General features: G+C 35.8%; 1 protein-coding gene across 1 annotated transcript in view; it reads left to right on the top strand.

Moving 5' to 3' along the window:
* The window catches only part of DENND4C (DENN/MADD domain containing 4C), a 105286-nt gene that overhangs the window by 2184 nt on the left and 86141 nt on the right, over positions 1-16961 (top strand). Inside the window, exons 2-8 of the mRNA XM_006864471.1 lie at positions 5411-5663; positions 6600-6669; positions 8502-8671; positions 9873-10111; positions 12117-12183; positions 13503-13561; positions 15386-15530. Of these exons, the coding sequence (XP_006864533.1) occupies positions 5411-5663; positions 6600-6669; positions 8502-8671; positions 9873-10111; positions 12117-12183; positions 13503-13561; positions 15386-15530 (1003 nt within the window). The remainder of the gene's footprint in view (positions 1-5410; positions 5664-6599; positions 6670-8501; positions 8672-9872; positions 10112-12116; positions 12184-13502; positions 13562-15385; positions 15531-16961) is intronic.

Here is a 16961-nt window from a genome sequence, read left to right as displayed (position 1 = left end):
TTTTCCTGATGATCTTTCTTTGAAGATGTATCTTCTGTTGCTCTAGCTGATCCAGACTGGTCTGCTTGTCCTTGCTAGTAGGAATGTCCCACCTCAGAGGGTTCTGGATGGGACCCAGGATTCCACCTAAGGTCCAGTATACTCTGCAAAGGCTTTGCAAGAGTGTTAGAACTCCTTTTAGGTATTCCAATAAGTTATACACTGAAGGCAGGCTTACAAGTTTTCTGTAATCATGTTTCCCAACATTCCTTTCTATCCCACTCAAGTGTCTATTTTACAATAGTAGGAAAGGGAAACCAATATTTATAAGACAGTCAGGCATTTTAGTATTGTTTCCCCTCTTCAAACTATGCCTAGATCCCTGTGTCACAGAGCCCTGTTGTTCCAAGAGTAAGCATGCATCACTATTTACCTTTGTTCCACTTAGGACTTGCAAACCTGTCTCAGTGTTCCCCTATCTATCTTGTTCTTCCGCCTCCTGCCCTTTCTTGTGTTGCCTTCCCTAAATTCCGAAATAAACCCTCCACCCCAACCCCACTGCTGTGGTTACTTTAAGTTCCATTAACTCTTCCTTCCATTTAAGATAGTCTATTTTATCCTGTAATCTGCTTGCCCTTCTCACCACCCGGATCTCTGTTCCTCTATGTTTACCTTCTTTCACATTGTAATTGTTTTGATCATAGACCGACCTCCCAGATCCTCTGTTCTTATAATTTTATTCTGTTCCTGACTCTTCATTTTTCAATTGCTTTCAGTATGATGCTGACACGTATGTCATTCTTTGTTTTTTGTCTGTTCTTGTTGGTTCTCAGTCCACAGAACTTCGGTTAGGATATTTTTCATAGCAGGGTTGGCTTTGGCAAAATCGCTTAACTTCTGATTATCTTGGAATGTTTTGATTACACCATTGTTTTTGATTGACAGCTTTGCTGGGTAGAGGATTCTTGTTTGGCAGTTTATTTCTTTCAGGGTTTTATATGTATCTCCCCTTTGCCTTCTTACCTGCATGGTTTTTCTTGAGAGATCCGAGCTTAATCTGATTTGCTTGCCTTTATATGTTATACTTCTCTTTTCCCTAGATGCTTTCAGGATTCTGTCCTTATCTGTGATTTGGAGAGCTTGATTATTATATGTCTTGGTGATTGTCTTTTAGGGTCTGTTCTTCTAGGGGTTCGTTGAGCTTCTTGAATGCTCATCTTTTCGCTTTTCAGGATGTTAGGAAAATTTTCTTCCAGCAGCTCTTCAACTATCTCCTGTGGCCTTGTATGATTCTTCCTGTTCTGGAATGCCTATAATTCTTACGTTATTCCTCTTCCTGTTGTCCAACATGTATCTTAGGCCTTCTTCAGATTTTTTTTATCCATTTTTGTGCTTGCTCTTCTGTCTTTGTAGTGTTGAGAGATTTATCTTCTAGCTCACTATTTCTAGCTTCTATCTCTTCAGTGCTACTCCTTTGCCCTTTCAGTGTATTTTCCACTTCTAATCTATTAATAATCATTTGGACCTCTTTCTGTGAGTTTTGAATTGTTTCCAATGCTGACTCTATCTTATTTGATTATTCTGTAGTGCTTTCCTGACTTCTTCCTTATTTTTCTCAACTGCATTGTTAGTGTTTTGATACATTTTATAATCATTTTTCTGAATTCCTTCTCAGGCATTTCCAAAGCCTGCCCATCTTCCAGTATGGCATGTAGGTCTCCTTCTAGCTCATTTGCCTCAGTCACTTTATCTCGTTTCTGGACATGTGCAGATATGGTCATCTGCTTCTGTTTTCAGGGCATATTCAGGAATTATCTGTGGTCTTAATACTTAGATGAGTGTGGATTTTGGTATTTTTTATGCTTTCTGATTGCCTCCAGGTAGATGTGATCAGGAGATGGGCTTCCTTTTTCACTGTTCTTCCTGAGAAATTTCAAGATGCCACTTTTGCTCATTGTGATATAACTCAGGATTTAATTTTCAGCGTATTTTCTTTTTACACTGCCTGTCCCACTCCACAATCCCCATTCAGGACTTTTTCCTAGTGATAAACAATTCAGGGCCAGCTGTGGCTGTGTGCTGCCATTTGGTTTTAAGTGGAAACTGCCACTTTAAATCTCAAGGAGATCTATGCACATGCGTAGTAGAACCCTACAGGGGTGGGGATGGTGTCCACTCGCTCAGCTTCCCCCCACTCCCGCACTTATCACTAGAATGGAGGTGTGCAGACAGTGAGAGACAGATACAGAAAAAGAGTGCCCACACCTTTATCTCCGCGGTTCTGTCGGGCATCCATGGGTGCTCGGTCTCACCCAAGATGGCAGCTCTGGGAGCAGCTGAGTGTCTTGGATTAGAAAACAATGGATTTCTTGCTTCTGCTACAAATTCCCCTAGCTGTAAGCCTTCCAACCTTTTAAATATCACTTTATATATGGTCCAGGGTTCTGGCACCATCCCCTGAGCCAGCCTGGTCTGGTATTCTGTGTTGTGTTGATGGAGCTCCTCACTGCATTTCCACCTGATCTGCTATCTTGTTTGTTCCCTCTCTTAATTTCTTTTAGTGAGCAGTTTGGCCCATTTTCTGTTAAATTTTCTTACGTTGCAGCATCTTCATCTTTTTGTGTATGGTTTGCAGTTTTTTGTTGTTTTTTTTTAATGCTTTTATTGTGCGTTGAGTAGTAGTTTACATGTGAGGACATCAGCTTTGCACTCATCCTAGCGTATTTCGTATCATTGCAATGATTACAGTCCTCACCATGCATCACTATTCAAAAGTATTTGCTTCTATTCCCTCTGGGTTTTTTTTTTCTGATGTACACAAAAACACTCAGGAATATATAGTCATTTAAACAACAAAGGGCACATTCTGCAAGCCTGCCTCATGGCCGCCAGCATGTAGCCTTTCTCTTTCCATAAATCTAGAGTCCTTGATGCTCTAATTCTCCATATCATCATCTTTGTCTCCATCTGAGGTGTCGCTGCTTCTTTAGTCTCATCAGTTTTGAAAGCTATTATCTAGGACTCTTTGATATACTTACTATAAAGTAAATTTTTAGAGGCTTTCCTTTATTCTTGTAACTAATAACCAATGTTGGGCTTTTTTTTGAAAAAACAAAATAAAACAAGCCACAACTTGATTATGTTGTTTTGTTTCCATGTAATACACTCCCCTCCATGCACCATCAGCTAACAGTATTTGCCTCTATTCCGCCCCCCCCTCCCTTTTTTTTATGTACACAAAAATTCACAGTGATTTATAATTGTTTAAACCACCAAAGGGCACATTTTGCAAACCAGCTTTCTGCCTGCCAGCACACAGCCTTTCTCTTTCTGTGTAAAAGTCTAGAGTCCTCAGATGCTCAATCTCTCCATGCCATCACCTCTTCCTCTATCTGTATTGTTACTACTTCTCTGGTTAGCATCCCAAGTTCCTCTCTTGCTCTTCTCTCTTGGTGGTCCTAGGTTCCTGTGTACCTGGAATGTAAGGTTAACTACTCATCCCTTTTTGTTACACAACTTCTACATTTACAGTTCTGACAATTGCAGTTAGTCATGATAACAGTTACTCACTATTGAATCAGCAGAATCCTATCGCTATCTCCTTATACCAGACCATCTAGACAAAATGGAATCTACCTTTTCCCGCATGCTCTGAAATTAAACTTTCTCTTGAAAACATGTAAGCCAGCCACTCTATACCTTTATGTTGTGAAGTGCTGTACAGTCAATTCTCACCCATAGAGATCCCGTATAGGGTTTCCAGGGAGTGGTTGGTGAGCTTGAACTACCAAGTCCCCCTCACCCCATTTTAGGTAATAGATGGCTAAGTTGCCTATCCCTTTCAAGTCTGTATTGAGGGGATTGGCTTTGTCCTTGATGCCATGTTATTTTATTTTATCTGTAAGATAAGCACTAAACTGCTAATGACAAAGTCGGCAGTTAAAAAAAATCCTTTATAGGATTGCTATGAGTTAAAATTGACTTGATGGTGCTTAACAACAACAGTTGGTTGCTGGTTAGTTAGATAAGTTAAAAATTTTTTTTTAATTTAACAGGTATTTTCAAATTTCTTTCAATAGTGTTTTGTACTTTCTGACCAGAGGATTTATTTTTTAATTTAAAATTCCAGTACCAGTTTAATAGGAAGATCTTTATCAAGTTATTAAATCCTACTAAGACTTAGTTTCCTCATCTTTAAATTGAAATATGAATGGTGGTGGTGGTTATGTGCGGTGGTGTCAGTTCTGACTCATAGCGATCCTGTACAGGGTTTCCGAGGCTGTAAATCTGTACGGGAGCAGAAAGCCTTATCTTTCTCCCGCGGAACAGCTGGTAGTTTCGAACTGCTGACCTCAAGGTTCACAGCCCGATTCATAACCACTACGCTACCAGAGCTCCTTGAAATATGAATAGTACCTCTATAAATATTACTGGACTCTGGTGTGGTGCTGTATGATCAGTGCTGAACTGTGAACAACAAGGTCAGCAGTATAAACTTACTAGCAAGTCTTTGGAAGTGTGGGATCACTGAGTTGGAACTGATTCAATGACACTTAACAAAATAACAGCAAATATTAGATAATGCTATATTTAACAATAGGCCTAAAATTTGTATTTTAACTTTTTGATTGTTTGTAAATTAAAGATACACACACAAACTGTACTTAGGACATGCTATTTCAGCGGCCTTTCTAATCTGCGTTATTCTTCATGCAGCTCAAAATAAGAAAAATTCCCATAGAGGAAATGAGAAAGAAAACCCCATTAAATTAGCAGTATTATTATAAGATACTGTACATCAAAGGGGAATTTTGATTGCATTTTGTTGTCTCCTCATAACAACCTTAGAAAAATAATTAAAAATTTTCCTTTAGTCTAAAATGGAATCACAAAATTTTTATGATGCTTTGTCTCAAGATATATTCCTAATGATGTTGGCATGGCAGTGGTGATATAGTGTGCTCTTCAGGTGTAGATCAGTGTTTCTTTGTTAACTAGTGTTGTGAATTGAATTCCCCCAAAATATGTGTCAACTTCATTGAGCCAGTATGGTTAGAGGAATTTTAAAGGTAAATTTTTGATAGAATCATGAAGGGAATTTTTGGGAAAGCATCTGAATAAATGCCTGATGAAATGTTGAGGATGTTTGTGGTGTGGCCTCATTCTTTTTCCATCAACTTCTTGAAATGAGCAATTTAAAAAATTCAAATGTCCCATTTATTTTTCTTAAAATTCTATTATAGCTGTTGAAAATAGTTGGTTATAAGATTTATAATTCACAGTGTAATACTTTTAGTTTTAGTGTACAAATTAACATTTGGAAGACAACAGAAGAAAGCAAACTAATTTTTCTTGAGGAGAAAACTAGAATTAATCGAACTGTTATTTGAATAGCTGCCTATTGTATCTTTTCTTCCTTTCGGACATACAGAGTTCTATATGAAGGGAAAGAACGACTTATTCCAGGATGTGAAGTGATCCAAGCCACACCCTATGGTCGCTGTGCCAATGTCAACAATAGTTCGACAACTTCACAGAGAATCTTTATCACTTACAGAAGGGCTTCTCCGATTCGACCTCAGAATTCCTTAGCTGTAACTGATATATGTGTCATTGTAACCAGCAAAGGAGAAACCCCTCCTCATACCTTTTGCAAAGTTGACAAAAACTTAAATTGTGGAATGGTAAGAATAAAGTTGTTTCATTTTCAATTTTATGTGGAAAAAATATATATCATGAGATATATTTTGTATTTATTTATTGAGCATATAATTTATTCTCAGTATATAGTTTGATAGTTCTTGTTTTTATTATTTATAGCTTATTAATTTTATGATGCACAGTAAATTCTTAAATCCTTAGCTATCTTATAAGTTAGAATAATTTCATCTAAAAAGACGGAAAGTTTGTTAGGAATTATTTTGTCCTTGTATTTCTTAATACTGCCTGTGTTACACAACATAGAGGTTTACTTAGCCTTCAGGTTTCAGTGGTGTCGTCAGGACAACTGCAGTGTTAGTGGGTGGGGGCTTCTTGTATTTATTTAAGATATTGTAATTCTGCATACTCAGTTTTTGAAAAGGTTCTGTAAGGAAAAGAAAATTTAACATGTACATTTCATTTAAAAGTTTATAATAAAGTTTAATACTGGGTCAGATTTGTTTTAAAATATATCTTCAGGTCAAACTAATACTGGCTTAATTAAATGTGCTGTATGGCAGGAATGACAAATGCACCCATCTTAATAGCGAAGAGAGATTTGTTGCTGAGGGTGATATCTTTGTAGCTCCCTAGTAATTCCAGTTTCCTCTAGTTTGGGCACTAGCATTTGTTCCACTTTGTGCCGACTCTCTTAGAGGTTTTCTGACTCTGATTTCAGAATTGTAAACTTTTGGAAACTGCTTTTACATTACTGTACTTTAACTTTTGTGGCAGTGATTTGTTACACCCTTATTTTCTTCTAGTTTAGTGTTAACCTTCATGCTTATTGTAGTTTTATACTTTACAGTCTGTTAGATACATGTTTTAGATAGACTCCCTGAATAAATAATAAAGAAACTAAAACTTTTTCGGCTTTTTTTTTTTTTTTTTAAATAAACAACCTAATTTATATTTTACAGTGGGGTTCCAGTGTGTTTCTGTGTTATAAGAAGTCTGTTCCTGCTTCTAATGCAATAGCATATAAAGCTGGTGAGTAAATTTTAAACAAGGTAGTTGTTGGTGCATATTAGAAAAAACATATAGATGGTAAAATTGATTGATCCATAATATTGAATTTTCTATTATTTTAAGATACGAAAGCTCAAAGTTTTGTAAATATATTGAATATTACAAGATACATGAATATGCCCCTCACACACACCAATGTGTTAATTAAATTTTAACTTTTGTTCAAAGCAAACATATATGTAATAGGCTTTCACACTCATCTGGTCTGCACTAATACATTTAGCAAGTCAGTGGAAAACTGTTTACTCTGCCCTTTTGTATTTTGGCAATCAGAAAGGTATCAAACTACATCTTTACTTCTTATATTTCCTTCTCTTATTTGTGTGTCTGATTTGAAACCACAAGTCACTTGCCATGAAATGTGGACTTGGCTTCCTTTCTCCCTTGTTGCAAAGAATCAGCTATATGGAGGAGAGGAGGGCCTGAGAAAGTTTTCTGCCGTGAAGTATTTGAGATCTCTATCGCCACATTCTTACTGCACAGTAAAGTGTCAAGGGCTGTAAAGATTAAAGTGTGACTTCTCCATCCCACTGGTATGGTGGGATAGAAACTGAAAATACAGGTATGCTCCAGTTGTAAATAGAAGAGATACTGGAATAGTAGAGATACCGGAATAGTACTGGGTGAAAAGACATAGTATCAATTATTTTTTGATCATGCACAATTCTTTGAAATAAAGTTTTAATTCAGAAAAATGAGGCAAATTTATGTGAAAAAAATCTTGTCATAAAAATGATCATTAATGAGTCAAACCAATTAATTTATAATATAAAAATAAAGGTGGTAAGTAGCATTTAATAAATTTTAGTGTAGTTTAAAAATAATAAGCATTAATGTTGTAATGTGTTGATTTATGTGATTTCTTACCTTTTTTGGAGGTGCAAAAGGTATCATTAAAAAAGATAGCAACAAGTTGTGTGACAATATGTGGTATGAGACACATTTTAGAGTAGAGTTTTGGGGACTGAAATTGGATTTAAATTCTGCTGCTGATTTTCACACTTTTATCTTAGAGTTGGTCTGTAAGTTGGAAATACCTGAAGCGAATTAACATATGCTAATTAACAGATAGCAGGTTTATTCTGAAAGGGCTTTGTCCCCAGTACCACTGCTTCCTACTTTGAGTCTTATGTGCTCTGCGTTCCGTTTCAGTGGTTTCTGTCTCTCAGTGGTTTCTGTCTCGTTTACTTCTCATGTTGCATGCCTTTTACATTGCCTCTCTCTTAAGATGAGCTTTGGGACTCTTATAATCTCTGCTGCTTTTGTGTTTTTTGTAACATTGAGTGTTTCCTGAATTTTTTACTAAAGATTACTGAACTAGTTCATACTTTTCCCTGTATGTTTCTTACCATTCTACCAAAGTGTTGACTGTACGTAGAAGAAAACATATTAGAATTGCCTATCCTGTTGATTAGGTTCTTGACCAGTATATTTAATTCTGTATGGAGTACTGGTGTGGCACTATAGGATAATGCTAACTGCAAGGTTGGCATTTCAAACCCACCAGCTACTCCTCAGAAACCCTATACAATGCTGCTATGAATCAGAACTGACTTGATAGCACTTAACATGTTATAATTAATTTAAAAGTATATGAGTTTAAAATTAAAAACAAATTTAGTAATTAAATTTTTTTTCTGATATGGCAAGAGGAAAACTGAGTTTAAAATATCACACAAATATTTCCATGAAATTTGGTATTAAAATAACCCTGTTAATCTATATTATATAATTTATGTAAAAGTAACTATTTTCAAGTTTTTTTTTAATCAACTTTCTCTTTTCTCTAAAAGGTTTAATTTTTAGATACCCGGAAGATAACTATGAGTCATTTCCACTCTCAGAATCTGTACCTCTCTTCTGCCTTCCTATGGGCGCTACTATTGAATGCTGGGATCCTCAAACCAAATACCCACTGCCAGTTTTTTCAACTTTTGTACTAACAGGTTCTTCTGCCGAAAAGGTATGTTTTTTGCATGTTTGGTTAAGCCTGTTTTTTCCTGTGTGTTTATTCATATAAAATGATGACTATGTTATGCTTCATTTGTATGTAGAATTATTTGGACACAATACAAATTTTTAAAAAATTTATACTATAATGAGAACTTATCATGAAAAGTAGTATAATAAAATTTGATGCTCATACCCCTGGCACTTCTACAGGAGCAAATAGGAAGCCTCTCTATATAGACACCTCAAACCCAGGCATCCAGGTGACAACATGGTAACAGAAGCCATCGGTACCATAGAAAGGACACAGACACACTAAAAAGCTGAGTTAGACCCTTAGACATTGAAATGACAGGATGACAATATAAAAGATGTCATAGAACTATTTTAAAAGCGGTTAAGACCTATTAGGAAGGACACAAAACATTATGTAAATAACAGGATATTTTTGAAACATGAAAAAGCAAGCTGGGAAAAGCATCAAGTGTCTAGAAATGAAAAATTAAAATAAAAAAATTCAATGAATGATTTAAATAGCAGAGAAGGAATCCCTGAAGGAAGAATTAGTGAAATTCCTACTGAGAATTGATTTGTCAGTTTCTGAAATGTGTTTGAAATTTAAGGATTGCATTCTTTATTTCACTGTTTTGGCAATAGGAGAAGAGAATAATAGGGAGATCAATAGGAAAATGGGGTTCCTTTAGAAATTCACTTAACTAGACTCCCAACAGTACGTAAGTATATATAATTGCGAAGGCTAGCTACTTTTTGCCTTGGCTTGTGTGCCTGATTAAGTATGCATATCTAAATAGTACTACTTGAAAGAGTAGAGACACAAGCCATTAAAAGTTAAATTCCATTTGACTTTGTAAAAAGAAAAATTTAGAATTTTGTTTTATGAACTGCTCATCTCAAAATTTGAAAATTGTTATCGAATAATAATAATGCTGTGAAAAATATTCCACAAAGTGGTTAAGAATGACAGCAAGTTACATGACAGGTACTATCCACTTTTGTTTATTATATGTTCAAATGTATAATTATAGTGGAAATTTTTACATCAAAAGCTGCTGATCAACTCTGGGGTAGAATTTACAGTGAGTTTTGTTATCGTTGTCATACTTACAGCAAATATTTCTTGTATAATAGAAATTAACTTTAAAAAAAGCAAGCTTGAATTTTAGAAGAGTTTTTTTTTTTTTTTTTTTCTGTAGGTATATGGAGCAGCCATCCAGTTTTATGAGCCTTACTCTCGGGAACTGCTAACAGAGAAACAGCTTTTGCAACTGGGCCTGTTGACACCTGTGGAGAGAAAAGAGGTCTCCAAATCCATCAATTCAAATAAATGCATTTGTTTACTCTCACACTGGCCTTTTTTTGAAGCTTTTAGAAAGTTTCTAATGTTTATCTACAAACTTTCTGTGTCTGGACCACATCCTCTTCCCATTGAAAAGTATGTATAATGATTAAAGAGATGTCTGGTGAGAAACTGAATGTATAAATACACATTTCATTGTTTACCTACCTTTTGACAGTGGCGGCAGAGTTGAAAGGGAAAGAGTAATTATTCCTTTTTTTACTCCTTCCCTCCTTCACCTGAGTCATTGACTGGGAACTTTAAAATTGAGGGCTGGCGGGGAAGGTGGCCAAGTAATAACCTGTAGAGAATTCAGCTAAGGAGGGAACTCACATATTGTCTGAGTTCCCTTTCCTTGTTCATTCTCTAATAACCAAGAGAAAAATATATACTGGTATGTGTACACACATACACGCCCATTCCACATTCTACCTATAAACCATCTCTAAACTGATGTATAAATTAGGAAGGGTGAGTTAAATTCATATTAAGAAATTAGGACTTTGGTTTTGACAGAATTTATATGTTTTCCCTTTGATTTGTAATTCCCTTTGTCAGGGAAATCTTTTGTAATCAAGAAAAATGTGGAACCACTCTTGTCTGTTTTAAACCTTATGTTGTTTAAAATTTTTAGTGGCACATTGAGTCTTGCTTATCATCCTATATAATTTATGTATTATTTCCAGTAAACCAAGAGGTGTCAAGAGCTTTGTGGAAATGTATTATAAAATCTGTAGGTATATTAATAATCCAGATTTTTATAGAATATAGAAATTTTTGCATTATAGAAATACTATTACTAAAATCACATGAGTGTAGTGGATAAGATGGGGATAATTACCTGAATGCTTTAAAATAATGCTTTTGAAAATGAACTTTTAAAACAGCTAAGTACTACATGTAAAACACATGTATATAAATATGGTTTCAACTTTAATGTTATACTCTTCAAATTCTAATTTAATGGCTCGTATGTGCAGATTTAACTTTCAGTTTTAGATTTTCATTTTTTCAGCATCCTGGTGTGGCATTGTCATATAAGCACTGGACTGCTAACCACAGTGTCAGCAGTTCAGTCTCACCAGCTGCTCCTTGGAAACCTTATCCTGGTTGATATGAGTCAGAACTGACTCCATCGTGTTTAACAATAACAACAAAATATAATATTTTGAAAAATTAAGGTTCTAAGCATATGGAGTCCTGGTGTGGTGTTGTGGGATAATGCGCTAGATGGCAAGGTCGGTTTGAACCACAAAACTGGTGGTTCAAACTCACCAGCTGCTCCTCAGAAACCCTATACAGGGTTGCTATGCGTCAGAAGACTCTACAGCATTTAACAACAACAGTAACTAATCATAATGTAAGCAGCTCAGGTAGTGTAATGAGTTGTAAGTTGGATTGTTAACCTCAAGGTCAGCAGTTTGAATATACCAGCCACTCTTCAGGAAATAGATGAGGCTTTCTGTTCCTGTAAAGATTAACAGCCTCAGAAACCCTATAAAGGGTTGCCAGGAGTCAGAACTGACTCCACTGCTCATAACCACCACCACCACCACCGCCACCACCAAGCATATTTTGTGAAAATAAAAATATTTTGATCAACTTTTTTCTTAATTGAAGTCATATTTTGCATTTTACTGACTCATAAGAGCTTAAGAGTTTGTAGAAACTAAGAAACAGTGTAAGGTGGGAAATATAGAGATAAATGGTTTGACCAAAATGTGCAGTAGTAGCTCTGGGTTAAACTCTGTCATTCACTTAAATTCATTATATCACAATTAGTTGCTTCCTTGTACTAGGGTTATGAAAGTAAGATTTCTTCATGAAAACAATATTCATGATCCTATTTTCCTGGAGATAATAGGGAATATCAACACCAATATAATAAGGAGTACAGATTTTGACTCAGGAAAGCCATTGTTTAATTTAGAAATTTAGTGGTCATGAATACATTTATATACATTAAGTAAAATCATATTTTAGTTTGAGGTAAATGGCTTTGTCAGACTTGAGGTGAACAGTTATTGAGAGAATGTATTTGCTCTGTTAAAAATCAATTACTAAATTAAGATTATGATTTTTATTTCAAAATTTTTTCTAGGCATGTATCACATTTTATGCAAAATATTCCTTTTCCTTCACCACAAAGACCAAGAATACTTGTACAGGTAATCAAAGAGACTGTTTGGGGAGAACGATGCATCTATTTCTTTAAATTATTGCAGAATAGATTCTATGGCCCTCTGAGTTCAAGGTGGAGTCTTATGCATTCATAAGTACTTGAATTTCCAGTATTTTATTCCTTTACTTAACACCCCTTTTATTGCTTTTTTGGATCTTAGTTGCACAAAATTGGAGTAACTATTACACTTTGTTCATTATCCATGCTTGGTCTTTTTATAGCTGTAAGCCCAAAATGATGTGCATGTTCCTCATATTGGAGCAAGAAATTAATATGAAATATGAAATTAACTGTAACTGAGGGTGGGGTGGCAAGTGAAATAGTCTATTTCTGGTAAAGGACTGGTTTCTTTTTTCAACCAACGACAGATCTGTACAGCTTGTGCCAAAACATTTACCATGTGAGTTTAGTATAAGCATGAACAGGCTATATCCTGTCCAAAGACATGAGCCTCCTGAATGCGTTCTTGCGTGTGGCAACAGTGTCAGATTGCCAGAAAAATTCCTAATGGCTGCTCTCCATTTCCATTTGGTATCTTTCTAGTTCTGTAACAGTTTGCAAACTGGCAATGGGTCATGGACTGGCATTTTGAGTAGCACTAATCTATTCCTGGAGACCTGGTGTGCTGCTGTGGGCTAATGCACTGGGCTGCAAAGTTGGTTTAAACCACAAGATTGGTGGTTCAACTCACCAGCCACTCCTTGGAAATCTTGTATAGGGTCACTATGGGTCAGAACTGACTCGATGGCACTTAACAACAATAACAACAATCTATTCCTGGGGAGTCCTGGTGTGGTGTTGTTGGATAAGCACTGGACTGCTTATCAAAAGGTCTCTGTGAGTCGGAACCAACTTGAAAGCACATAGCAACAAATCCATTCCTAAAACATAATAAATAAATATTATGTATTATATCCAAAAAATGTGTTATAGCTAACATTGTTAATCTTGACTGCACTTCAACAGTACCGGTCCATATCAAGCAACTGCCAAGTGCATACCAGTCTGTTGAATGAATACATTTGAGCCTTTTAAAAATCAGTAATTCCATTATGTTTATAACTATTTTTAAGCAATTAACTGAATCAAATTCAGTTGAATTAACTGTTAATCAAAAGAAAAAAACAAAAAACTAATACCTCTGAGTAAATATAACTAAGGTTTGTTTTTTTTTAAATCTTAGTGCATGTTTTGAAAAAGGATGTTTGTCTGCATATTAAATTTTATTTTACCCTTGATCTAGATATTTAGAGTTTAATCAAAATGGGCTTGTTTAATGGATTCTTTTTTTTTTCTCTTTTGAAGTTATCAGTCCATGATGCATTAATATTATCACAACCAGTCTCTACACCTTTACCATTAAGGTAATTAATGGAGTTTAAATGATTGATTTATTCAATTGGAACAATATGCTTTAAAATAGCTTAGGGATTCGGATAACAAAGTTAAGTATTATTTTACAAATGTTCTAAGGATAGCTGTAATGTTTCTAACTCTAATAACTGGATGGATGGTGAGGCTCTCTCAAAAATGGGTACACTCTCTGGTAGCGTACTGGTTACGAATTAGGTTGTGAACCTTAGGGACAGCAGTATGAAACTTCCAGCTGTTCCGTGGGAGAAAGATGAGGCTTTCTGCTCCCATAAAGATTTACAGCCTCGGAAACCCTGTACAGGGTTGCTATGAGTTGGAACTGACTCCACGGCACATAACAACAACACCAATGCAAGATTGGATGTAGGGAGTACTTAACTTTCTTCTTCCTTCTCTCTAGCTTCTTACTTAGTTCATAAGGCTATGTGCAAGCCATATTGAATCCTCTGGCTTCTCTGCATGAGACTTCGTGAGACTCCCCAAGGCAGCTTCAGTAACCTTATAACTGGTTTCCTTTGAATCTTGTCCTACTGCAGCCCGGTATCCCCTTGAAAATACAAACATAATGGCATCATTTCTGTTGTTGCCTAATCTTTCACTATTTTTATCCTCTCTTACTATTCTTTAGTCACAATTGGCTTATTTACATTTCTTAAACATATTTTTTAAAAATAAAACGTATTTTTTTAAAATAATACTTTTTTTTTGCCTCACAGCCATTGCATACATTGTCTTTATCCCTCCCCCTCCCCCCTTCCTTTTTTCCCTTTGTTCTTTTGAGCTTAGCTCATATGATGATTCTTTAGGAAACACTGTCCTGATCAACACTCTTTTGTTACCAAAAGAAGAGTTTAAATCTTCCTGTTAGCACCCTGTGCATCCTTTATCATTGACTTATCAATTTTAAATGATGTCTGGGTGACTATTTAGGAATGTGGTGGGGTGGCTATACAGCAGGGGTGGGGAACTCCAGGCCCTCTGGTCACACAAGGCCTTGAAACCCTTTCGTCTGGCCCTGCTATGGCAACTGCTAGCAGGAGTTGAAATTCTGTAAATCTAGGAGCTTTTTTCATAACCACATAAATTCAAATTAAGTTATGTTATAAATATCCAAATGGCCCTTGGCAGAAAAACGGCTCACCATCCCTGCTATATAGGAGAAACAACAAGATCAGTGGTTCAAGTCCACTGGGCTCTGTGGGAGATGAAGCTATCTTGGAAACTCTCAAGGTTGCCATAAATTGGAATGGACTCAAGGGCATTTAACAACAGTGTGACTGTTTATAGTGATCCATGAAGTCAGTGACTGTTTCTATTCCTTTAGCCTGTATGTTTCCAGCCCCTGGCAATATGCCTGGCACATAGTAGACATTCAATCATTTCTTGAATGAATGAGCATTCCAGGTCTGGAGGCATGAAAGTCCTTGGTTTATTGGAGGACCATGGGATAGATACCCAGTGCAGCTGGAATATAGGATGTTTAGAGGATGATGCATATGTTTGCCATGGAAAGTGTTGTACAGATTTATTATTTCATTTGCAGGGTTTTTTTTCACCCTAATTCTGTTTTTCTGGAAAAAACTTAAATTTAAGAATCACCTATTATTTAAGCTAAACTTTCTTTTTGTTTTGAACACTCAGTTACTTAATCCTCTTCCTGTCTTTAGATTTGCTGATTTTCATTGGTAGCTAAGTCAGAACTTGACATTAATACTAGATTCCCAACCCATTAGTATTTAGAAGATAATTTAATAAGAATATCTTAAGATGTGTTAGAAAAATAGTTCACAATTCTCTCTTTTCTCTCTCTGTAGTGGAGCCAACTTTAGCACCTTGTTAATGAATTTGGGTCCTGAGAATTGTGCAACACTGCTACTCTTTGTTTTACTGGAGAGTAAGATTCTGCTTCATTCTCTCAGACCAGCTGTGTTGACTGGGGTAGCTGAAGCTGTTGTAGCCGTAAGTATCAAATTTTTCTTTTACTTCAGAATTACCGAGAAAGAATTTTTACACAAAGAAAATAATCAGCCCAATAAAAGTTCACATAAATACAATGGAGTGGCAAAGATCAATAGAAGGTTATAGAATACAAACATGATTTCTATTGGTGGGAAAATGTTTTTGAAATTGCATGTTAGAGTTCTGCCGAGAGTGGAAGTTACGTGATTACATAATAAATTTATGAAGTGGATTGTACTCCTTGAGGGGCTCTGACTAATTTCAGTTGCCCTAAAATGATGCAGATGTATTACTTGGTTAATTTTTCTCACTTTAAAACATCTTGAGCCAACTACTGTTTTTTGTGGAGGTTTTGTTGTTGTTGTTTTTGCTGTTAACATTGATGTGTGTCAGGGTAGAACTCTGTACCTCATAAAGTTATTTCTATTTTAGTTTTTATTGTGAATCAAGTGAAGGTTTATAGAGCAGATCATCAGTTTTACATACAACAAATTAATCTATTTCACTTAATTACAATGATTATAATCCCCTCCATGTACCAACAGTTAACAGTATGTACCTCTTATTCACTGTATTGCATTTCTCCCTGTGTCTTTTGTTACCTTCATCTTTCCTCTGTTAACCTCCCTCTTATTGTATATTGCCTGACCTGTCACCATGTCTACCCTCTAGCTCATGAATAATTTTCCCTACTCTGTCCCCACCTCGTAACCATCATAAATTGCTTCTTTTATTAAGAAAACCTTTTCTTAATATTTTATATTAGTTATATACAATATTTGCCCTTTTGTGATTAGACTAATATCACTCAGCTTAATGTCCTCCAGAAGGAATTCTGGTAGTATAGTGGTTACAGATCGTGCTGCAATCCACAAGGTTAGAAGTTTGAAACTACTAGCTGTTCCATGGGAGAAAGATGAGGCTTTCTGCTCCCGTAAAGATTTACAGCCTCGGAAACCCTGTATAGAGTTGCTAAGAGTCGGAACCGACTCCATGGCACATAACAACAACAGCAATGCCCTCCAGATTCATTCATGTTGTAAGATGTTTCACATATTCATCGCCATTCATCAACATTACACAGTATTCCACTGTATGTATGTACCAAAGTTGGTTTAGCCATTCTTTTGTTAGGCATTTAGGTGGAGAGTCTCGTTTTTGATGTTCCTTGTAGACAGCATATTGAAGGACCTGTGTTCCTATCCATTCTGTTCTCTGTGTCTCTTGACTGTTGCACTTAATCCGTTTACATTCACTGTAATTCTTGTTAGGTATGAATTCATTGCTGTCAGTTTGCTGTGTGTATTTTTGTGGTATTGCTGGTTTCTTTGTTACACATAATTTCCTGTATTGAGTTAATTTTGTTTGTGGATTTTCTTTTCATTTTCAATTTTGTTGTGTTAATGGTTACTAAATCTCTCTAATTTTCCT

The sequence above is a fragment of the Chrysochloris asiatica genome, unplaced genomic scaffold (assembly GCF_000296735.1).
Source record: "Chrysochloris asiatica unplaced genomic scaffold, ChrAsi1.0 scaffold00065, whole genome shotgun sequence".
NCBI lineage: Eukaryota > Metazoa > Chordata > Mammalia > Afrosoricida > Chrysochloridae > Chrysochloris > Chrysochloris asiatica.
This window is presented reverse-complemented; position numbering and strand designations above follow the sequence as displayed.